This window comes from Candoia aspera, chromosome 7 (genome assembly GCF_035149785.1).
Source record: "Candoia aspera isolate rCanAsp1 chromosome 7, rCanAsp1.hap2, whole genome shotgun sequence".
NCBI classification, from domain to species: Eukaryota; Metazoa; Chordata; class Lepidosauria; order Squamata; family Boidae; genus Candoia; species Candoia aspera.
Window position 1 is genome coordinate 20621425 of NC_086159.1, and position 25669 is coordinate 20647093.

Here is a 25669-nt window from a genome sequence, read left to right on the forward strand (position 1 = left end):
TGAAAATGAATGCTACAAGTACTAGTGCCCAAGAAAAATATTGATGCACATGTTTTTGTTGAAAAATGGTAAGGCTATAGATTACACAGGAAAATGTCAAAATAAAGATGTGTTTGCTTATGAAATGGGTGAATTATTTAATGTCTGTGTTAAAACTGTTTCTCTGCCTGACAGTATTGGAAGAATACTGTTATTCTTCCCCTGTGCAAGAGGGGGAGTGAATGCAAAACTACAGAGAGGCTAATTTGTTAAGCATGCCTGGGAAGGTGTTTGGCAGCATCTCACTGAATATGTACAAAAAGTGACAATAAACTCTGTTTGGCAAACATGGTATAGATTTATGTCAGGCAGAAGATGAATAGATTAGATGTTTGGCCTGCAGTAGATCATTGAGCAATGCATACATGTAAGAGGAAAAGTTAATTGCAAAACCTGGCTGACATAGAGAAAATGAATAGGCTTGAATTATGGACCTTTTTGCATAAATATGGAATAAATGGTTGATTGCTGAATGTGTTAGGAGCAAAGTTAGGATGGAACTAAACCATGCAAATGGAATGCTTAATAAATAGTAAATGGAATGCTTAGTTGCCTACATCAGCACTGGGCAGGGAGTAAGACAAGGATTTGTAGAGCTTGTAGTGACCTTATAGGTGTGTCGGTTGGGAATATAAATGTGTGTCTACTTTTGCATGCTAACAAGGCTGACATGTTGGCTGAAAGCCCAAATGATTTATAGTGAACGTTGTATAATTTGACAAGGAATATGGACCTTAAAATAAATGTATCAAAAAACAATGTAATTGTGTTTGAAAGAGAAAATTGAGTTATATATAAATGGAGAAAAATTAGAGCATGTAGATGAATGTTTAGTAAAGATAAGTACATTGATGAATTAATTCTGATATGCAAATACTTCTAGAAGAATAGTGGATTATATGTGGTTTGTAGTGAGAAAGATTTTTTGCTGGAAGAAGCAAAAATGGTTGTATGTAAGAGTATGCTTCTGCCCATTTTATAATACAGAAGTAAGAGTATAGTAGGAAAAACATAAAACTAAGCTGAATGCAGTGGAAACGGGTGAATTAAGAAATTGAACAGTTAAACAGAAAGACAGGTCCAGGAAAGAATGGGTGTTGAATAAATCTATATTAAATATGAAATAAGTATTTTCAGGTAGTCTTATATACAGAGATAATGAATTAAGGTTGAATTGCAAAATAAATACATGAAAGAAGGATGGGGTTGAGAGGAATGGAAGTCCAAGAAACTTGAGGTTGGATGGATTTAATGAGATCTTCAAAAAGTGAAAGTTTTAAAGAACAAAAGGTAATGTATGAATCAACACATACTTTGGCTAATTTGCAAGGTTGGAAAAGTATGGAGAAGTATAGTAACTGGTGCTGGTATAAACTAAATGTATTTATAGAGTTCCTTTTCTCAAATCTGTGTTTAATTATTTTGCTCACTCCTTTTCTGCACTTTTTATAATGTTGCTTATCATGAAAGAAAATAGTATGATATATACAGTATATACACATACACATATATCTATACATACACACACACACTATATTAGGGTTATATAAAACATTCTATACATACTGTCCAGTGTACAGAATAGTTGGTTTAGGGTGATCCATACCAAATATGCATGTTTCATATAGTTTAGTCTATGTACGGAACAAAATGGGACTGTATTATTCTGGATATGGACAAAAATATTTGAGGGAGGAGAGCAGGAAAAAGCCAAGATTGAGGGGTTTCCTTGGTGGTGGTGTGTGATCATATGATGATGAGGGAGTCAGTGAAAGATGAAAGGGAGGTGCTAGGTCCTTGTGTAACTGTTGTGACATTAGGGAATTCTTGTGTCACGCACATGATATAGAGTCCACCCCCCTCTTCCCTTTTCATCATGTGGATATCAGCAGCTTCAGAGCCTAAGAGAAGTTGAGAAGGTGCTGGCAGGTGGACTGTTGGGATAAGCCATACTGCGGGCTTATCTCTTCCTTGTTTCTACATGCTTACCTTTATTCTGTTTAGAATTCTTTACATATTACCTACTTTCCCTAGGACTCATTGTTTCCTTATTTAGCATTGAAGTTCTAGGCAAAATAGTTTTCCAAGTATGTATAATTATTTGCTAGATTACACATTAATGTCACAATCCAGGTTTTACCTATTTGATACACTGCATTTATATAGAACTATTGCCATTATGAGTCATTTGAGCTCATATATTCTCTCCTACCCTCCATGTACCCAGCTTTCCAAGCAGGTTGGAAGTTTCCAAACCATAATATGCTACTTTGCAATTTCCAGTTGAAGAAGAAGCATGTGATTATGAGGCTCGTTCTTATCCAGGCCATTGTACTATATCCGAGAAGCTTCTACCAATGATTTTACAGAACACAAAAAAAGAAAGAAGCAATACAATGTCTACTTTTGGCAGAGAAGTTATTAAATAGGGGACAAAAGGTGACTAGAAATAATGACTTCTGACTCTTATTAATTCTTCTAGTCTTAGTCCAATTTTCTAGGACATATACATCACTCCCTAGCATCAGGGATGCTAGGGAGAGTGGAGGGCAAAAGGAAGAGGGGCCGACCAAAGGCAAGGTGGATGGATGATATTCTAGAGGTGACGGACTCGTCCCTGGGGGAGCTGGGGGTGTTGACGACCAACAGGAAGCTCTGGCGTGGGCTGGTCCATGAAGTCATGAAGAGTTGGAAGCGACTAAACGAATACACAACAACAACATACATCACTTGGGGCAGAATAGAATTACAAAGGGTAAAATAAATTAATCCTCAGCAAATATCTGTACTGTATAATAGTAATGCAATTTTCAGATGTAGGAGAGAGGTTTAACCCTTGTTGCTGATTCTTTCTAGTGGTTTCTCCAGCTGGACCTGTTTTTACTCTCAAAGCCTACTTGGTGGGGAGAGGGGACTTGGCTAGAGAAAAAAGTTTCAAGGAAAAATTAGGAGATTGGAAAGGACTGAACAACTTTTATTGTCCTCGAGGCATCTTCCTCCTTGAATTAGTTTTTTGTTGCCATATACAGTAATATATAATTCTGCATTGGAAAAATTGTTTATCTGGGTAATTGGCTGAATTTCCCACTAAACTTTAAATGTTATTGTGCTGCATGTGTGGATTGCATAGTACGATCTTCTTCAGTCTGATGTGCAAGGTACCAGGCAACTTTACTGTCATCGCTTCAACAAAAATGGCCAATAGGTCTCATGGCTGGAGATAATGAAAATTGTGTTCCAGTACATATGGAGATGCCAAGTTGGAGAAGATTAGTAATAGGTTTAGTAGTAGATTTGCAAATCAGTTTAGAGAATTATTTAATAATTCAACTTCCTTTTTCTTACAGGCATATGAGGAATACACCAGCAAATTAGATGCATTGCAACAGAGAGAGCAACAGTTGTTGGAATCAATGGGAAATGGAACTGATTTCTCTGTCTCCAGTTCTGCCTCAACAGAAACAGTTACATCATCGTCATCTTCTAGTCTTTCTGTAGCACCTTCATCTCGCTATGTTTATCAGAGTCCTATAGATTTATCACGGAGTAACCCTAAATCTCCTCAGAAGCCTACTGTTAGAGTTTTTCTACCCAACAAACAGAGGACTGTGGTAAGATCTGAACAGCTGTCGATATTTCTCTCTTTCTGACTTTGCCAAAGATACATCTCTGTGGCTAAAACAGAGGATAGTCAAAGAACTGGTGGAGTGTAGTTTATGTACTTTTGCTGTGACATGACCATTAGGTAGTAAGAGGTAGTCCTCAACTTACGAGCACAATTGGGACTGGAATTCCGTTGTAAGTCATTGTGGTTATAAGTCAAGTCACAAGTGAACGGACCCAATTTTACAACCATTTTTACAGCAGTCATTAAGCAAATCACCATGGTCATCCAGCTTCCCCAATGGGCATTTTTTGCCGGAAAACAGCAAAAAAGTTGCAAAATGCGATCACATGACCGCAGGACTCTGCAACTGATCATAAATGTGAGCCAGTTGCCAAACACTCAAAATGCGATTATGTGACCGTGAGGGTGTGTGTGTGCAACGTTTCGCAACATTTGGAAGTGCTTTACAGGCTGTAAAGCATCCATTCCAAGGCTATTGTAACTTTGGACCATTGTTAAATGAACGGTCGTAAGTCGAGGAAAATGTCCTCAAAAAAATCCCAAATGTTTTACTGGACTAGAAATGTAAATAAAGGGCTGGAATACATTACCGGTGCTAGTTTGGCAAAACTTTGTGAAAATGGGTGTTATACAACTTCCATTCTGTAGAGTATATGAATTTTTTTTGTTTTTATTTATTCATTTACTTAGTATCAGCTATGGTGTTGTGTAGAATGTAGAATGACTGTATGTGACCCTGCCCTTCATGCTCAGAGGGCCAGAGTGTTAAGCTCTTGTCACGTTCTGCTCCAGTTACACTGAGAAAAAAGATGTTAAGAAGGTTTATTTGCATGCTGTCTTCCTCAACACCATCATACTTCCAATAGCCTGCCAGGTGGCTGGATAAGATTAAACCCTCTCTGCCCAGTAATTAAAAATTAAATATACTTTATTCCTGCAGCTATGGTATGTATTATAATAAATATGATGTTATCACTGTAGAATTTGTGAGTGTTTGAAGAGTCACTGCCCCCAAAAAGCTACAAACCTCAACATATGTGATAACAATATTTTTTAGAGAGTAGAGCAGCCTTTCTCAACTTTTTGGCCCTGGAGGAACCCTTAAAATATTTCTCAGGCCTCAGGGAACCCCTGCACATTCAGGCTCAAATAGAGGCCTGAAGTTACAAAATTATTATATTCGTATCATGTGTAGGCCTGTATTAACAGTGCATTAACAGTGTTCTTAAACGAAAAATAAAGAATGAAACTTACCTCTTTAATGTGAGGTTGCCCAAATTTGAAATAATTTTTTAAATCGTGACCTCCTAGGGAACCCCTAGGGACCTCTTGCAGAACCCTGGGGTCCATGGAACCCTAGTTGAGAAACCCTGGAGTAGAGCCTGACCATGGATGACCTTGAGCAGAATAACGGAGAGCAGCTCATGCTGCCTGAGGAGAAAGGGGTTGTAATATAACATGTTGAGAGTGCCCCACTGGGGAAGTCTGTCCTGAACTATTAAATGGATATGATTTTGATACATGGCCATGACATCATGCTCAGTGATAATCTTAGCCCCCTTTCTAATAATTTCTTGCACATATTTAGGCTTATTGTTACCAAGGAGACCATGAAGACTAGGAACAAGGGAGGGGAGTTAGATAGATTGAGGTTTCTTTCCTCAGTGGGAAGAGAAGGAAGGACGTGCTACACTGAAAATACGAGATGACGTGATCTGAAACAGGAATTACCAGCAGTACACATAATTAAAGGGGGTGGGTGTAGAAACTGTGTCATTTTAGGAATGAGAAAAATTAAGTGTAACAACTCTAAATAGAAGGGGGCTGCAAAAGGAATATTAAATTTAAAGGCAATTCAAAACTCAAATTTCAATAAAATGTACTGTAATCTAGTAGAAATGAGATCCTTTTATCTCTGGTTCATTTCAGTGGGAGAGTTGAGCACATGTTTAACTCTTTCCATGAAACCTGAATAACCTAGCAGTACTTAACAGTACTGCAGTCCTGTATGTGTCTGTTCAAATGTAATCATCCGCCAAGTTTAGTGAGAATGAATTTCAGGTATGCAATATAAATTTGATTGGATTTGTATCTTTTGGGTTTAATCCTCAGTTGTCCCCTGTGATGGTTTTTAATATTTCTCATTTGATATCATGCGTACGTTGTTAAAACTTGCTCAGGTTTTCTGGGGAGATATAATGCTATATTTTACAATAAAAGTTTTTTTTTGGCAACTCCTTAATGACTTAACATGGTTTTTAAAATGGTTTGAAAATATCACATTACATTAGAAGGGAGATTAATAAAATTATAGAGTGGTTTTGCTGTATAACTTTATTTTTTTACATCAAACATCTAGGTAGCAAGGTTCTAGAGAACCAATCCAGTGAAGGAAAACTGTTCTCCAGTCTTTGGGAGTTGTGCTCCAATTTCCTTTGTACTGAGAATTGATCAGGCATCTTGCATACACTTCAAATTTTGTCTTTTCAGTCCTAAAGAGACATAATTTTACTGCTTAAAAACCAAAGCTGAGATTCTCCTTTTAGGATTTAGAACTTCTGAAAATGACAAGACAGTTCCCCAAAATCTGAAATAGTTTCAGTTTTGATGTGTATTCTTTGTGATGCAATAGTTGTTTTTCCAGAGTAAAGTTTGTTTCTTCCCACTACCAGAGTTTCTAAAATAAAAACTAAGGAGGAAAGATGTGCCAAAAGAAATTACTAAGGGTGTTTTGCAATTGCACTGCACAAGAACTAGAAAATTGTCTGTGCAGCATCCTGTTAGTTCAGTCTTCTGTTAATACTCTGCATATACCTTCGCTATTCCCAAGGCAGGATTCTTCTCAGGTCCTCTAGTAGGAGGCAATACGTAGTAGTAGCAGAATCATGTACTAGTAGGAAAGGTGTAAACAATAGGGCAGGCAGACTGAGCATAAGTGGTTCCTGGAAACTTACTTTTAAAAAAAACTATTTAAAAAATCTTGAAAAATGTTTGTTTTCGGTAGCCCTGTGTTGGAATCTCAGTTGTTAAGATTGTGGCACTGTAAGGTTATGCTTTGCACTTGGATTTGGGTGTGAGGTATATATAGCCAACATACCTGAGAGAAATTTATGTCTGGAACAAGTGACTGAAACTGTTGGATGTGTATGTGTGTGTGTATTTATGTGTTAGTACGGTATTATTTCCTATAGCAAACAGTTTAAAAATTGATCAAAATTGTTCTGGAATTTTAAAACAGTTAAGAGAACTATTGAAAGGAAAATCACTTTTTGAAGAAGTATAGAAGAATAAAAAGAAAGATTATTGCTACAGTTATGTAAAAGTATTTTCTTTGCTCACATCTCCAGCAATTTCTAGTTAACAGAAACTAAACAGTTTTTTTTAATGCAAACAGGCAAATACCTGTTCACAACAAAACTCTGCAAAGTTTTCAAATTAACATATCTCCTTCTGCCTTTACTTTGTCTCATGATTTCAGCTAAAAGCCATGAATGTATGTAGTACCTGGCATCCGAACACAAATAGGTTTCTTTTTCTCAAGAGTAACGCTCTTGTTTAGTCCTTAATTCCATTCAGAATCACCCAGCTGTTTTTCTCTGAATAAATAAAATAGCTTTAGAGCAAAAAAATGTAAATGTTGTGATAAGAATAACTGTGTGTGTGTGTGTGTGTGTGTGTGTTTTGCAAAGGGTTTGCAGGATGATGGTTTCTGGTTATTTTGTGTCCCAGCAGAACTGAAGAAAAAAGTTAGATATTGTAAGGACTATTAATATGTTTTAATGTTATAAGCAAAAAGGAAAGAAGTGGACACAAGTCACTTAAAAGGAGGTTTGTATTAAATGTCAACCATGTCATTTGAGGTGTACTATAGGAATATTTAAGAACTTTGGGAAATGAATGTTTCACAATAATAATTCTGCTGTGAATGCAGCAATATTCAAACAACTACCCATCTTTTACAGTGCCCTTTGGGACCGACATGCACACAGAGTGACTTATTGGTCTGAAACACCTCTGCCATCAATGTCGCCCGGCACTGGGCTGGAGTTATATAAATTTTATATTTTTATTAAATGTTTTTAGGTTTTTAAATTTTAATTAATACTTTCCCCCTTTCTATTTCCTGCATTTCTGACACGAAATGAGATAATACTGATTGGCAATAATTATCATTTGGGATTGTTTGTAACCCATCTTATTACTTCAGGAAACATTCCAAGGAGCTCACAAAACTCTGTTGAGATCTGTCACATTCTCAGAGAAGTTTTTCAGCATCTGTTAGCCATGACAGAATGATTTTGATTCTTTATATTCAGAACTAGTATCTTACTAAACACTGGTTGGTCTGTTTCAGCAGAATTTTTAAAGCTTGTAAAATTAAAATACATAAATTTGAATAGAGTACCTTTTTTTTGAGAGAGTTTAGAAATATGACACTACACTGAAATGTAAAGCAGTGGTTTTTTAAAAAATCTTTGTAGGTTCCAGCACGATGTGGAGTAACAGTCCGGGAGAGTCTAAAGAAAGCTTTGATGATGCGAGGTCTTATCCCAGAGTGCTGTGCTGTTTACCGTATACAGGATGGGTATGGTTTGATTGCAGTATGGCTTTGTGGGCGGTGATCACTTGAGAGGAAAATTGCTGAAGGGGTTGTTTCCAGTTCTCTGAGAATATTAGCTTTCAGTTGTTCAAAGCAGGTGCTTTCACAAAAATGAGAACCTCACAGTAGCAGCCAATGAGATTGTGGGAGGGCAGATGGTAGGAGAAGAATTCATTCTCTTGATTCATTATAGTTGATTTGCTGGAGAGAAGCTCAGTGTGATCTCTCCTTTACACTATGGTCTAGCAGCTTCCAAATTGTTTGTCTCTCAGGTTTTTCTATGGAGACTACTTTGGCTACAGCTTTAGTTGTGGAGGTAAATAGTCATTTCATCAGAATGAGGCTTCCTGAGGTTTTTGGAACCTGAGAGTCTGCTGTAGGGCTTTGCTAGAGTTGAATTGCAAAAAAAAAAAAAGAGTTATATTAAGCTTCTGTGAGGAAAGGGCTGGGAAATAAACATTTATTTGGTATCATCCTCCCTCTGACAAGCACATCTTGATCATTAAAATCTGAGTTTAGAAATTGCATTTAACCTCAAAGAGCTTATTTACACCGCAGGGAAAAGAAGCCCATTGGTTGGGACACAGACATTTCCTGGTTGACGGGAGAAGAACTACATGTGGAAGTCCTGGAGAATGTGCCTCTTACAACACATAACTTCGTAAGTCTTCTGCTCTTGTAATGTCCGCTGTTGTTTCATCGACTTTTGCAACTTTTAACAACCACATTGGTCTTAAATCTTCCGAGCAGAGTATTTATACTCTATGATACCTTTGCACACTGCAGCCGTAGATTGATCTTGTTGCCTCCCAATATTCTTTGAGTGTCAGATGTTCCTGAAACACAGTCATGGCTGACACACTCCAGTTGCTTAGGATCACACCATGTGGTGTACAATAGCTAACTTCACCCAAAACAGGAAGCCCATGGCAGACAAATCATACTATGATTTAGCAGGCTAAAAGACCCAGAGAAAATAATCATTTCAACACTTGAAAAAATTACTGTCTTCAAAAAGCCTGGGTGAATAGACATGTCTTCAGTGGTTGTCTAAAAGAAGGAAAGTTGGGGGCGGGGGGGCGGGACAGAAGCCCGATTTCCATTATTGGGTGCCGTCACTGAGAAAGCCCTACTTCTGGCCATTGCACTATGAGTTGCACCCACCAGTAGAGCTATCAGCAGGGTCCTCTCAGCTGACTTTAATGCATGAGTTGGAGAGTATTTGTGGGAGAAAATCTTTAAGAATTTGGGTCATAAGTTGTTGAGAGCTTTTTAGACTAAGTCAACACTTTAAATGGTAAAAAAAATCAGTACAGTGTTTTCCAAACTGGTGTTAATTGGTGTTACTTAATTAACCCTTGGAAGTTGTTATTTCTGCAGTAAGTCCTAAAGAACACTGCATTAAAAAGTGTCCACATTTCTGTACCTGCCATATTCACTGTTTTTTTAAAAATTTTGAATCTGTAAACAACTGCACATTAATAAAAAGTATGCATTCCAAGTTGTCAGAAGATGTTGTATTAAAGTTTGTAGAGGTTGTTCCAGCTTCTGTTCAGTTAGAGATTCATTGAAACATACAGTTAGACCACAGTGCCCAGACTTTTGCAAACAACTGTATATTTCTATCTTAATTTTCCCCTAATTTTCCATTTTTCCATTACTTCTAAATTTTCTTGTAAGTTTCTTTCACATTTTTGCTTAACAACAAATCTTCAAGGCAGAAAATGTAAAATATTACACAGAGTTAAAAAGAAAAAATAAGCAAAGAAAAGAAAAAAGTGAAAAAATAAGAATAGAAAAAATAAGAAAAAAAATAAGAATAGAAACTTAGGAGTATACATTTTAAACATCTAAAATTAGTATTTCTATCCAGAATGACATTGATATAGGTCAGGGTTTCTTCAAGTGTGGTCTGAGGACCCCTGGGGGTCCCCCGAGACCCTCTTGGGGGTCTACAAAATCAAAATTATTTGCCAGATAGTTGCAAAAAATTTAAAACAGGTGTCACTGTTGTGAAAAATATTTATGCTAACATCACTATCGATTGATTGATTTATTGATTGATTAATTAATTAATTACTATTAATACCAGACACACTTTCTCAGCCCAACTCCACCTCACAGGGTTGTTGTTGTTGTGGGGAAAATAGGAGGAGGAAGGAGTATTAGGTATGTTCCCTGCCTTGAGTTTTTTTATAAAAATAATAAAGGCGGGATAAAAAAAAATCTAATGGGTTTAATATTGTTATTTTTACATGATTCAATAAATAAATATTTTACAAATGCATCAGTTTTAACTTTTAATACAGTAAATTTTTAAAAGTCAGAAGGAGTCCTGAAGGCAAAAAATTTAAGGAACACTGATATAGGTGAAGATAATTTATTGGGGAAATATAGCTAATAAATGGCAATTGCTAATACTTTTAAATATATAAATCCTTCATTTTAAAGCCTTTTAAAGCTCTTTGTTTCAACTTTTTCAGCTGGAAAAATTTCATACATTTCAAAATACTGATTCAGTGAAAATGTATTTTACTTTTTTCAGTATTTGCAGTTACTAATCTGGCAACTAATAACAGGAATCGTGTCAGTTTCTTACGTCTCCATACTTGTATGCTTTAGGAAATGCAGTCAAAAAGCTGACAGCAGGATTAATTGTGGAAGATTGTTGGGTGATTTTTCCCAATTTCTTTTAAAATTTGCAACCAGAAGGACTAACCAATTAGGAATTGCGATGCTTGGTGGAAATGCGTACCGATTTGCTTGCAACCTGCTAACACAATCTAGAGAGGTTACAATTCATATAGTGTAAATTTAGCAGAATGTAATTCTGCCTCTGCGTGATATTCATGCTCAATTCTTGATTGTCTACAGAAATTTTACATTCCTAATCCTTACCATGTTCCCTGAGAATTAGGTTGCTTTGACTTCAGAGATAATTACATGTCAAACAGATATGTTTATGGAATCACTCTCCTTTTACTCTCATATGTGTGTGCTATATACATGTTTGTGTGTGTGGTGTATGTGTGTACACACACACACACAGACATATATATGTATGCTTTAATATGCTTTAATCTGTATAAATTAAAGCCCTACTTGGCATTTAGAACTACATGAAGGGAACCCATTTCTTAATTATGATGGGTGCCTCTGTACAAAGAAATGGAAGGTAGAAAGAAACAGGACTAGGCAGAGTGGTTACATTAGAACAGGAGAGGCCAGCAGGAACATCCCTGTTTTTCCATCAGTGTATGAGTTCTTTAATGTCTGAGTAGAGCTTCAACAGTTAAACTATTTTAACTGAGTTATTTTGTATGTGTTACTTTCTTCAAACCTTGAACCCATTTTCTTTCATAAAATACCTTGTAATAGAAGACAGTAGAAAGAACGTGAATTCGTTAGTTTAGGCCTGAAGGCAGACAACCAACTAGTGATGAGAGAGGATGCTTAATTATCTTGTGTGAATGAAAATTGGATTTTGCTTTAAAATGCAAATAAATATTTAATGATACAATATGTCTTTAGGCAAGTATACTCTATATTTGTATTATCTATAATAGCATACTGTAGTCCAGTATTCCTCTATGTTTCTAAAGTAACTTTCCTAACCTGATGCCTATGGGCATCTGCTGGCAAGAGAGAACAGAGGGCAAGGGATGAAATGTGCATCATGATACAAATTCTTTCCTTTAAATACTTCTCTGCGTGGTTGGAATGCAAGTACAAAAGGGTGAACCTTGCATTGTGACTTCAAGATGGACTTTTCATCATTTTGGGGTCATAATAGTTACTGATAGATGTTAATGCTGATGCCCTCTAGAAGTGTTGAATTAGACCAAGCTAATTGGGAATTTTTGGAGTTGTAGACAAACACACTTGATACATTCTAGGTTGTGAATGACTGCTTTCAGTGTTTGAATAGAGATCTATGATCTTCACAAGTATACTGTTTATAGAGTAATATATTACATTGAACCATAATCAGAAGAAGATTTAAAGAGTTCTTCTTTGGTGAGATGATATTGAACAGAATAGGTCTTCATCTATTCTTATTTTTTTGATGGCTTAGGTACGGAAGACATTCTTCACTTTAGCATTCTGTGACTTCTGTAGAAAGTTGCTTTTCCAGGGATTTCGTTGCCAGACTTGTGGTTACAAATTTCACCAGCGTTGCAGTACAGAAGTGCCACTGATGTGTGTGAATTATGATCAGCTTGAGTAAGTAACTGGAATCCCTCTGCATTTAAATGCTTTGGCCTTAAAGCTATAGATATTTGCCAATGCAGAATTCCAGGAAAATTTAATAAGCTATGGTGGCATTCTTTGTGGTACAAAAAGGAAACTATGTCCTCTGATGATGTCTTTCCCATAAGGAGAGATGCCTGCAATATAACAAGTGTGCAGATCTAAATAAACAGGGATGATCAAGTACATCCATCTTTTGGTATCATATAATATAAAAAGATTTATATTGGACCTATTCTGCTCCAGCTATATTTCAAATGCAGCGCTCCCAAAATACAAGATAGAATGACAAGCCCATAAGATTTTGCATTCAGTAATGTGTACTTGCTAGACCAATAGAATTGTTGTTTGAAACTCTTCGTATAAATTGGGAATATATTGGCAAATTTTATTTATTTAATTAATTAGTTCGTTACAAAATTCCATCCTGCACTGAGAAGAGCTGAACTTTTGTTCTTAGGGCACAAAGATTCCTTATGAAAAAAAATACCTCTTGTTCAGATTAATCTGAGGAATAGCCTTAGGAAACCAGAAGCTGTTCTTAAAAAACAAAATGCTTATTGGTAGCATTTCTATGATTTAATCAACACAAGTATACAGAAAAAGGATACCATGATGAGCTGAGCCCATATGTCCCCTCATTCAGTTGCCTGCTTATTCTTGGGCGGAGGGGATTCCTTTACCTTATACATCCTGTTCTCCATCGACAGAGACCAATAAGGCTATTTTAAAGGCTTGCTCATGTGGCAAAAGAAAGCTTCCAAATGTGACATGGGGTAATTTATTTATCTCCATTACAATTGTAACATTTTAGTCTTACTTCTATCACATAGAAAAGCAGAAGGCTGCTTAGATCGAGTAGAAACTAGATCACTACTATTCTGATTAGCAAAAAGAATTTATTTGAATGAGTATTCCAAGCTATTTAAATTTAAGGTTCCTAATTAGCTATCATTTTCTATTGCTTTCTTTTGGGGATGTGTTAATTGATTTATAATACTTTCTTTGTCTGATATTATGATTTATTTTTGCTCTTGCTCCACAGTTTACTCTTTGTCTCCAAGTTCTTTGAACATCATCCAATACCACAGGAAGAAACCTCTGTAGGGGAGACCACCCCAGCATCTGGATCATACCCTTCAGTGGCCCTTTCAGATTCTTCCGGGTGCGTTGTTAAATCTTGTTATTCTAATCATAGTTAGATTTTATCAATAAGTTGCCTGATTCAAAATCCTGCTTTGCATCCTGGCTTGGCTAGATTGTGGTTTGTTACATTTGTGCTTAAAAGTTGAGGATCTGATGCAGAATTGGATTGAAATTGGGGGCTTTACAGAAGGTCATTGTTTTTGAAAATAAAACTTCGGGTTGCTGGAGAAAACAGATTCATGCACTTCCTTGAATCAGGACATTTGATCTCTTTTATAACTAGTGTGCTTTATAGGGAAGGAAGATGTCCAGTTGCTTTACTATAACATTTGTAAAGTATTTGCCTTTCTTTCCTAATTATAAATTCACTGGCTCTAAAATGGCTACCCTTGCTTACATTAAATATTGTAACTTAAACAATACATTGCAATGTTCAATTTTGAAGAAAACCTTTCTTTCTTTCCAGCAAATCTTATATTATTGCAAAATGAGGCAGAGTTGGGGGAGGGAATTTTATAGCACTCCATATTTAGCTCAGGGTGGTACCTGAGAAGCTGAAGAGAATTGTTTGCGATAATGTGCACTGCAAAGAATGAATCTAACTTCCTTCTCACTAGGACTGGGTTGGATGTGTCCCCTTCCATACACAAGCATAGATATTGTTCTTGGGCGTGAATGCAGATAGGAACTACCTACTGACTCCTAGAGTTAGGCAACTTGTTTTTCAAATTAGAATGGACATCTCCTATAATCCCTAGTCACTTATAGGTAATGTAACACATCTGGAAAACTCCGGTTCCCTATCTTTGGTGTAGATAAAAATACCTAGCAATGGATAGGCAAAATCAACATACCTGCTTTAGACAGGTGATGGCATTTGTGGTTTTTTTGTGGTCTCTCCCTTTGTATATATCTTCAACATAAGCAGAGGCTTTCCATTATACTAGTTGTATTCCTGCTGGCATTTGCTTGAAATATCTCCCTTACCTTCACTGAAACCTGTTTTCAGATGAATTGGATTGCCCTTGTACTTTAGCAGTTGATGCTGTTATACCCTCTTCAGAATTGATAGTAATAGTAGTAGTAATTTTTATTTAGTGTGTGGTCATAAGTTACTTGCAAGCTATTCATGGTAATAATGTAAAGGCAACCATGTGAACAATACACATTCCTTTATAATACCTTTAATGCTAGGCAATTGCTTCCATGTTTTACTTTGTACTAAGTGTTCATCCAAACCCAAGGAGCATAATAGATGAACATTTTACAGTGAAATCTGAAATAATTTTGTCTCAATCTGTATTGATCTGGAAGTACTGTACTCCTACACTTACGTATCTCCATCTTTTCTTCATATAATGCATACAAAATATATGTCCCTGACCTATACATACATCTACCAAAGTTGCTAGCCCATCTCTTACGTATATCAGAGTAAGTAGGTTTGCAGCACATGCATTTGCTTAAAAGTGTTTTTGCTCTGCTTTTCAAACAAAAGGGCAGCTAAAATAGGAGTTAGCAAAGCAGGGTAGGCTGTTTTGTTCAAGTGTCTACACTGGGGACAGATTTCTGATCCAGCACATTTTCATTTTGGTTTGTAAACAGTGATGTATAGGGAAACATGCTCATCAGATTCAGTTGTCACCTTAGCAGTTCAGTGTGAGCGTTGGATAACCTTGATTCCGGATGTGGAAAATATAATGTACCCACATAAACAATATTAAAAAGGGAAATGTTGAAGTAAAAATTAAACGTTGTTGTGACATCTTTCATGCTAATGCAGCAGTATTAAAATAGGATGAGTGTGCTATGAACTCCTAATTGAAAGGTGGAATAAAAAATCAAACAAGTATCTAAAATGTTTTTAAACTTTTTCTAATTTAGAAAAGTAGTTTGACTCAGAGTTTTGGTGTTGTTCATTTTAGTTAGGATCCTGTTGGAAATTCATTTAGCAGTATATTCCAAGGAGATGTTCAGTTAAAAAAATAAAATTAAAAGCAAAACCAGAATCAAACAAAAAGATTCCATATATTCCTTTATTACTTGAAAATGAAATTCAGTGAATTCTGCTGAGGGAAAAAATGCCATAAGCACTAACCACATTAAAATATTCAAAGCAGGACTTATGTTAAACATAATGTAAACATACACATGAGCACACAAAAATCCATGCTATTAGTCATAGCTTCAAACTATAAGTAAATGAAATACAGTAAATTAAAACTGATTTGAAGCAGTGTCCTCCCTTTTACGTCTTCACTGATCCCAAAACTTCTAGAGTTTTGACAACTGTTTTAAAATATTTCCATTAAATAGTTCTCTAGAGTTCTTCTTGGCAAGGGGCTATACCTAGGAATGAAATAAAAACTATTGGATGACTCTAAGATTCTGACAGTACAGAAGTCTGTGAAATCTTAAAAGAAAGAGATGTGCTTAGATGCAGTTGCTTTTTAGAAATTGTTCTACTTTTTGTGAAAAAGAAAAAAAAACAGTAGAGAAACAAAATTGCATTGATCTTGAGTAATGACTGGGGGGAAAATAAGTTCCTTATTGTCTTTTGCTTACTGTGAAGGTAGAAAAGAGGAATTAGAATGTAAGTAGTATGAGCTGCAGGCCACATATAGAGCCCAGCACCCCTTCTGCCAACTTCCAACCCTCTCATAACACCTCCACTTAACTTTGTGGTCCATATCTGAGTGAGGTTAAGGGGCAAAATAAGTGTGTGAGGCCAATGAGAGTCTTAAGCCAACATATCCCTTTAACTAGAAACCCAAACATTAACGTTTTTCCCCATAGGAAAGAGGAGCAGGGGGAAGGGGCAGCATAAGTACCACATGGCAAAGTTTAAGTCTCACCAGACTGCCCATAAAGGCAAATGAACATTTTGGTTCTGGTTGTTCTGTTATGGTCATGATGTCACCAGACACCCAGAATACAGTATTGCTTTGAAAAAACTAAGTGTGGTCTCCACATAATAGTTGCCTCCACCCCACCCTGTTTAATCCTTATCTCCTCTTCCTCCTCAACATTTTTTGCATGCTTTTAGGAATTTTCAGGCAAATACTCTTCTAGAATAGACTGCTTCCTTTCATCCAATATCTTTTGCAATTGTTCATCTATCTCCTTTTACTTTCCTATGAGTCAATGTACCCTTGTAAAGCTCCTCCATCTCTTTTCAGTATTAAAAAAAAACTTAATTACATGTTTTCCCAATTCTGCTGCCAGTTGCTGAACTATCTGGCAAAATTTGTTTGAGATTTGTTACTGCCTGAAAACTCACCAGACTCTAGGCAGTTTAGAGAGCTTACATATGAATTATTATTATTATTATTACTGTATTAGATTTTTATCCCACCTTTTTATACATAACTCATGGTGGTGAACATATCTAATACTCTTGCCTCCTATTTTCCCCACAACCACAACCCAAAGTCACCCAGCTGGCTTTCATACCTAAGAGAGGCCTAGAATTCACAGTCTCCTTGTTTCTAGACCAGCACTTTAACCACTACACCAAACTAACTGTAATTGATTTTTAATACAAAATCAATATATTCAATTAAATTCCAATCCAGTTGGCAATTAAATTAAACACTACAAACAAGCAGCTAATGTTCATTAAATGTTTTCATCTGCTTGTGGAAGGCCATTAGGGTTGAGCCATCTTGCCTTTGGGTGCAAGCTGTTCAAAAGGAGCGGAACTATGATAGAGAACAGCTGCAGTGGGCCCCCTCCCACTGTACTGCCTGATAAGTGTGCACTCTTAAGATGCGCTCCCTACTTATTCAGACAGAATGGACAGAAACTCTTGAGGAAAGGCAGGCCCCTAAGGTATGCAGGCCTCAAACCATACAAGGTTTTGTAGGTAGTTAACAGTGCCTTGAAGGGACGCGGTGGCGCTGCGGGTTAAACCGCTGAGCTGTCGATCGGAAGGTCGGCGGTTCGAAACTGCGCGGCGGGGTGAGCTCCCGTTGCTCGTCCCAGCTTCTGCACACCAAGCAGTTCGAAAACATGCAAATGTGAGTAGATTAATTGGTACCGCTTCGGCGGGAAGGTAACGGCGTTCCGTGAGTCATGCTGGCCACATGACCCGGAAGTGTCTATGACAACGCCGGCTCCAAGGCTTTGAAACGGAGATGAGCACCACCCCCTAGAGTCGGACACGACTGGACTTTACGTCAAGGGAAACCTTTACCTTTACCTTTAACAGTGCCTTGAATTATACTTGGAAACTATTGCTCCCATAGCAAAGGTGTAACATGGCAGTATCATCACTGACTACTAAGCATACAGTACATGCTGTTGTTTTCTGGACTAGCTGAAGTTTTAGTCTTCAGAGGCAGCCCTATGTAGAGTCAAGAGATGACAAGGGCATGAACGATCATCTTCAGTGCATTATGTTCCACATAAGGCCACAGCTGGCACATCAGAAAAAGCTGTGCAAAAACTCCAACTCTTTCCACCAAGAGTCAGAAGTCCAAGAAGGTCACCAGATTGCCAGTCTGACCTCCAAATCTTCAGCCAGTCTGTATTGTTTGGGTTGAATCTGAATGTGTTTTTCCCCATCCAAACTCTGAAAGCTTTCAGACATTTGGCCATGGCTTCCATTGTATTTCCCAGTAGGCTTGGGGTATTGATGTATAACTGGTATCATCTGCACATTGATAATACCTCACCCTGAACCACCAGAGGACCTCTCCCAGGGTTTCATGTAGATGTTGAATAGGATAGGGGAAAAGACTGAACATTGAGGCGCTCCATACTAAAGTGCCTGTGAGTCTGTCCTCTTCCCACCCCAACCATCATCTGGACCTGCCTGCTCAGGAGCAGAACTACTGTCCCCCAACTCGTAACCCTAGTAGGTGGTCCAGAAGGGTACTGTGGTCAGCTGTATCAAAGGCTTCTGAGAGATCTAGTAGAACAAGAGTTGTCATGCTATTTCCGTCTAAGTCTCTGAAACTGCAGCTCCACTTCTTTCTCAATAACCTTACCTTTTCCTAGAGATAGGACAGTAGTTTTCCAGTTTTGTTGCATCCAGACCTGACCTCTGGCATTTCCCCTTCTATCAAAAAGGTGTTGACTGCAGCTTGGATCCAGCTTCTAGACTCTTCCCCTGCTGTTTTTAGTAGCCAGGTGGGGCAGGGTTCCAATCCCCAAGTGGCAGAGCCAAGATCACAGAGGACTTTGTCCACTTCCTTGGGATCCACAGGCTCAAAAGTGTGAGTGATTTAATCCACAATATGCTCAGCCAGGCAATCACAACTTAAACTGATTGGATCTTTCTGACCCATCCTTCCCCCAAAGAGTTCTGTACCCTTTGAAAAGTGCAGCTGACTGACATTCTGCAGGCAGATTAAGGGCTGAGGAGTAATTACACTTCACTGCTTTTACTGCCACAAGGTAGGCTCTCATCTGGGCTCTTGCTCATGTCCAGCCACATTCACTTCTTGTTTTCCACCAGCATCACTCTAGGTGTCTGTTCACCCACTTTGTTTCCTGGAGTTCCTCAGTAAACAAGAGGTGCACCCTAGGCGGTCTTGTTGAGCATCTGGTTGCCTCCGTTGCCTCCATATTCCAGAGGTCAACAAGATGCCCAGCACAATAACCCTCCAGATCATTGGGAAACTCCCCAAGCTCTGTTAGAAAGCCTGCTGGATCCATCAGATGATCCATCTTAATCAACCCCTCCTCCTTGCAGTTATTGGTAGGTCCAGTTAACCCTATTGTCACAAGGAAGTGATTGAGGCTTCTCTAAGAGAAACTGAAAGTGTGTCCCAAAGTATTTCTGAATCGAAATCATACTCGATTCCTCCATATGGGAGAAGCATTTTCAGCAATATAGAAGACACCATCACGAGACACATATATAAAAATTAAGAAGATTCCCCTCCAGCTGTATCTAAGACTGGGCGCAGTATTCAAAAGCAGTATTTCACAAAGTAGATTAGCACAACATAAGCTCTCTTTGAAGCATGAAAGCAGCCGTTATTTTTGCAAGGCTCCCATGGATGCTTCAAAAGCTGTCTGGTTGATTGCAAGTATGTCTGCATGCACAGACAACTCTTCCACTGGGACCCACCAACTAAGTGAAAGTGCAAGTAGAGATAGTTTTCAGCTTCTGAATTTCCTGTTTATATTTAGTATATCACATGATTCTCATCTCTTTTTCATCAGCATTTTCAATGAAGAAGCAGCAGCATCCTTAAAAGTCATAATTTTAGCTCTCAGATCTTCAAATGACCTCATTTTCATTCTCAATTTCTGATCTTTCCTAATGCTATCCTAGGTTAATTAGGCAACCTAAACTCATTTTAGTCTGTAAATTCCATTTTGTGTTGCAGGTAGAGGTGTGCAAAACTTTTTGAATTTGAATCATTTCAAGGTTATTGAAACTTCATTGAAAGCATTTGAATCTCGTTCCAACCTTACCGGAAGTGTTCTGATCTCAGACAGAGTGGTTTTGGTCAAGATTCTTCTGGTAAGGCTGGAGTAGTGTTGGAGTACTCCTGGTACGGTCAGAACAGACCATTTCAAGCTCAGAATAGTTCAGATTTGAAAATTTTTGCATATCTTTAGGCCCATTTATATGATTTTACAATCCTAATTTTTATTGTGCTTCTTTAATACTCTAATTTCCCCTGTTAGTTTATCATTTATCTGGATTTGTTCCTTTAATTCTGAAGTAACCACATAGTAAACTTCACAATTACTGGCTTAGATCTGCTTTTTGTTTGGTTTTAAGCTCTTATTAAATCTAAACTCATGCCACTTTTTCAAGCTATGCTAAAGAATCCGACAAATACACATTTTTGTGTAGGATTACTCCCCTTAGATTTCAGGTACTTTATTAAAGGGAAATCAACCATATTATTATTGTAATCCTTCCTTTAAATTAATAAATTGAACTTAAGAACTGTTGGTGACTGTATGAACACACCCATGTAGTTTGCTTTGCAACAATATGGAAGTGGTTTTCCACTACCATCTTTCAATTTTTATTTTTACTTACCAGTACAACCTGTAGTTCTATTATTTCTTGAATTGTCTCCTATCCAAGTACTAACCAAGTTTGGTCCAGATTAGCTTTTTGAGATTTGCCAACTTCAGCTAGGTGATGCCGTCTATCTGGGTCTACATTTCCCTTCTCCCCCCAAACACACACACACGCACACACATCATACACACTTCTGTCCTCTGACACAAAAACAGATATGGCCATCTGGATCATTACTATGTAGAAAGTGAATGTAAGGAAAGAAAAACCTGATTTCAGCCTTCTGCTGTTATTGTCCCTCATACATGGAATCAAAGATCATATAATCCATTGGACTGCTGAATGAAAAAGCTAAGATACAGTTCCTTTTTTTTTTTTAAGCATCTCTGTTGTTTTAATTCCACACATACTTGAAGTTACAAGTAACCTAGTATGTCAGTTATGGCTTTTTTTCCAAGATAAGCCTTATCTCCAATCAAATATACCATCTTGATCATCAACAATATGAAAAAATAATGTCTTCCCTAAGGAGGACTCTTCACAAACAAAACCCCTTTTCTCAGACCAAACAATGTTTCCCCAATGAAATAACTTTTCTCTTTTTATCAGGAAATACACAATGTTAATATCATATGATATGCTCTCTCCACCATGTTAATTCACCAAACCAAGTTAATGTTCACTAACCTCCACTAGTAAGACCCCTCAGTAATCTCTCTTTGACTAATGCATGGTTTTGGTTCCACATTCTGGACTATTTCTAAAGTATGCCTCTAGTATGTTTCATGTCCCATGGATTTGTACGTTACATCTATGTATATCAAGTTTGTAAGTATTTGTACCTTAGATTGGGAATACAAGAATATTAGTGTATTAGGTATTCTATAATTACAGCCTCTAGCCAGACAATCCAAAAAGTGAGCAGGTGAAGGAATAGGTAAACTTTAACTGGCACTGGAGGGCTTGCCAACTGTCTCAGGATGTACAGTAGCTCACTGGTCATAGTCCTGTGCCAGAAGCCTGCAAAATGCATGGAGTTGCTGTCAGTAAGCAGATTCTGATGGGTGGAAATGTTTTTTGTCACATCTGTGAAATAACTAGAGGACCTGCAGATCTTAATTTTTTTAATGCCTTGACTTTCTCAGCCCACCAATTCTCCCCAGTCCATCTCCTTCAAAATCCATTCCAATACCCCAGCCATTCCGACCTGCAGATGAAGACCATCGGAATCAGTTTGGTCAACGCGATCGCTCATCGTCCGCCCCCAATGTGCATATCAATACAATAGAGCCGGTCAATATTGATGTAAGTTCCAAACTAAGCTTTTTATTTATAATTAGTGTCTTTATTCCCTTATCCTAAACATTTGGAGACAGGTGTAGCAAGAAAAGTGCTACAGACAGCTGAGTCCTTTCTTCCAACTTACAAATAAAATCTACTTGCTGTTTTCCAAAGGTGGGATATAGTGGCTGTGAAAAATGGAAACAAGACTTACTTGGTTCAGGAAATGATCTGAGAGGCACACAGTTTCATCCAGCCAGTGTACCTGAGAAGATTTAGCAACACACATTGCTAGAATTTTAGACTATCTTAGAAATCATGTAATCATTCTTAGCTTCTTGCATATGTTAAACTGATCAAATACTATTTTGGAGCCATATGTTGCCTATATTGTGTTGGTACTAAAAGATCATGTGATCTGAATTTCCTGAATTTAAAATCAGACATTTATTCTAAGGGCAAGTTCACATACCCTGTTTTTAAATTATGGCTAACTCTGATAAATCGTGGATGATGACATGAATAAGCAAATAGGTCAAATATGTTTGCATGTGATCTATCAAGAGCCTTCAAAATGGAGACAGAGAAAATTACAGAAAGAACAATCCCCCTCCCAAAGCCAAATAATATAACCAGTATGGATGTGGTTATAGTTGAAGACTGCAAGTATATCATGATATAGGTGGATATGTTTTGGTACATCACGTGCTACATGCATCATTATGATTTTTTATTGAAACACTTTCTACCAATTGTTGTAGTTTCTCTAATGCAAAGTAGCTAGTAAGAATCCAGGAGCTGAAAAAAGTAAGAGTAAAGGGCTTGCAGTTGATTGGCATTATTAGATGCTACATCTACCATCACCACCCCAAGTTAACTGTTGATTTTATTTTGCCTGATAGTTCAGTATTATTCAGAAGCTTGCTACTTTTCCATTAATGGAAGTTGGTCCATATGCTAACACCCTGGCTATTTAACACTGCTAATGGATGGTCATTGTTTCCCTATATCTTCAATCAGTAGTCTTCATTTTCCTCCTTGCCTCTCTAAAACAGTGTTTAGAATATCCATTAGATCTAGCCATCCTTCTCCAAACTGTTTCTTGACAGTTCTCTTCCAGACCCAAAAGAGCTCAATCAGTCTTTATTGGATGCTCATGGATTGGCAGATAAGGGAATATTTCATAGGTTGGTAGTAAAGTATGCTGTATCTTTGCAGCTGCTTTCAGTATGCTTTTCTTAGTTAAATGAAATAATTTGTGCCATATCACCTGTCCTACTAATGACAAGCAATATAAGAAATGCATGAATAAGGTGCATATAGTTTTGTTTTTGGTTTGTAGGACTTGATTAGAGATCAAGGGTTGCGAGGAGAGGGAGGTAAGTTACTTTGTTCTCTTGCACACACAACGCATCGCTTTGCCTCCTCCCCTTTATACAACCTTTTTGCAAAATACAGACACAGGAGAGAAATATAAATAGTGCAGTGAAATTCAGTTGCACTTGCTTGTCCGTGACATTTAGCATTGTCTGATGAAAAATTCAGTGGTTCACATTTCAGTGTGGGTGAAGGGAAGATGAGAATAACATGCAAAGTGGTAGCCAGTGCTTTTTTAAAAAACAAATAATCAGAGATAATAGAAGGCAACAGGCCTTCAGCTGACCCTCTTCCTCTTTCTTTTGCCCTAAAAAGCTTAAACCTGCCATCTTGCTATATTAAAAATGATTATTTTTAAGATGTCTGTCAGCTAGCAGAATTTCTAAATAGACAACTTAAGAGCATTTCTGTTTTTACAACAAGAGAGTATCCTAGAAGAATACCTATGTTTCTCAAAAACGTAATATCTGGAGATGTTATATGCATTCCTGCTGAAAAAACAATGGGTATTGCCAGGCCACTGGTATGTGCATCCATGTATGTGAGTGTGTGTGTACATATGTACACACATACACACCACATATTTTTAGATGAAATCCATTAATTAAACTGGCCAGATTAATCAGTGAAAAACTACTCTGAGCAACTCTTAAAAGAGGCTCCCTAGCAAACATTATTTTGGATACAGGTCTTTACCAAGTAATAAGCATTCCATCCTGCACACATGCAGGAGAAAGGACAGAGAGACCCTTTCTGAAGATGTGCTTATACTGTCTTTGCTTTTAATCTGTAGAATGAATGAGTTGTTAATTGATGTAGATGTCTTCAATCCAGTCATCATCATGTTTGCTGGCCCCTCTTAACTTGACGTTTTTAAGAAATGTGGACATGTGGGATGCTCCCATGCTATAGGAATGTATAGCAGTCTTCTCCAGCTTGGCATCTCCAGATTGTAATTCCAGGAACCATGGTCAGGCAATCTGGAACTCTGCCAATTTGGAAAAGGCTGCTTCTGGTCTTATGAGCAGGTCAAGCAAAGAGAAACTTCACTGGCAAAAGTCATAACTGCAGAAGTGTGTATTTTTCCCATCATGTGACATACACACACCTTTGGTGGATGTTGCTGCAATATCTGCAAATCCTCTTCAGGATAAGCTTCATTAATGCTTTGACTTGGCTCTTGTCGTTTGAATGTATGGTGCGGGCTGTACCATGCAGTACAGGAAAGCATGTGTCCTTAATCAGCTGCCCTTTTTGCTTTCCATGGCATTTTTTGTTTGTTTATTTGTTTTCTTTTTAATACATTTGCAGCCTATGCCTTCACTGTAATGTTTAGTAGAGACTCAGTTTTTAGTCAGGATTTTGTTTCTTCTCCCTCCCTGCTTTCCCAGTTACATCTAACAAACTGGCTACTACTTTGCAAATCTGAGATCGCAGGTATGACTTCAAGCCATGAATACTACCCATTACATTGCCCATTTGACAATTGCATATGTCTAGGGAGCTGTGGCTTTGGAACCGTTTTTCCCGTTCTGTCCAACATTTAAGTGTCGTGTACTATTATTGTCATTTTAAATTCTGGTCAGCAGGCTCTCTTTGGGGCTTCTGATAATATGCACCAATTCCCAACCTTTTGAATATATGCTGTATTTTGCTTTTGAAATGGAATTACGGGTTTCTGCCCTACAAAATCATAAGCAGTTTGTGCGTAGGAGTCTAAGCACCTCAGTTATGTCCCATGACTTTCATTTCTTCTGTGTGTCTGTCTTCCTGTCTCTGCCTGCCCGTCTCTTTCTCTCTAACAGCCCCTATGAACCAGCTGATGCGCTGCCTTCGGAAATACCAATCCCGGACTCCCAGTCCCCTCCTCCATTCTGTCCCCAGTGAGATAGTGTTTGATTTTGAGCCTGGCCCAGTGTTCAGAGGTAGTTGGGCTCTTCTTTCTCATTTTCACCCAAATCAAACTAAATAAAACCACAGATGCTGTTTGTGCCTCACCCTCACAGCGTGTGTATGTAAGTGTGTGAGTTTATCAAAACATTGTCATTTTTATTTATTTATTTTTGGCTTAGCCTGGCTGGAATGCTTTGAATGTGCTTTTTCACTTATGGTCACTCACTCTTATTAAATTCACAAATTATTCTGTGTTGGACATCTGTCATAAAGCTGCTGGAGCATTACATTATAGAGATAAGGTTTTTATACTATCTTCTTTTGAAGTATTGCTTGTTTTAGAAGTCTTGAGTTATAGTATGAAAATGAGGACAGGACAAGTCCTGCATATACTTAATATCTGTGCAAAACATTATTCAGATTTTTCTGAAGTAGGGTTGCCAACTGATGCAAAAGGGGA

The 25669-nt window shown here is 37.6% G+C and overlaps 1 protein-coding gene across 2 annotated transcripts in view; it reads left to right on the forward strand.

Moving 5' to 3' along the window:
• BRAF (B-Raf proto-oncogene, serine/threonine kinase) overlaps window positions 1-25669 on the forward strand; it is a 70360-nt gene that overhangs the window by 16476 nt on the left and 28215 nt on the right. The window contains exons 3-10 of one of the 2 annotated variants that reach the window (XM_063308782.1): window positions 3387-3650; window positions 8149-8252; window positions 8826-8928; window positions 12343-12491; window positions 13564-13683; window positions 21804-21963; window positions 23282-23318; window positions 25122-25241. In XM_063308782.1, the coding sequence (XP_063164852.1) occupies window positions 3387-3650; window positions 8149-8252; window positions 8826-8928; window positions 12343-12491; window positions 13564-13683; window positions 21804-21963; window positions 23282-23318; window positions 25122-25241 (1057 nt within the window). The remainder of the gene's footprint in view (window positions 1-3386; window positions 3651-8148; window positions 8253-8825; window positions 8929-12342; window positions 12492-13563; window positions 13684-21803; window positions 21964-23281; window positions 23319-25121; window positions 25242-25669) is intronic. The other variant, XM_063308781.1, reaches the window with a different exon arrangement.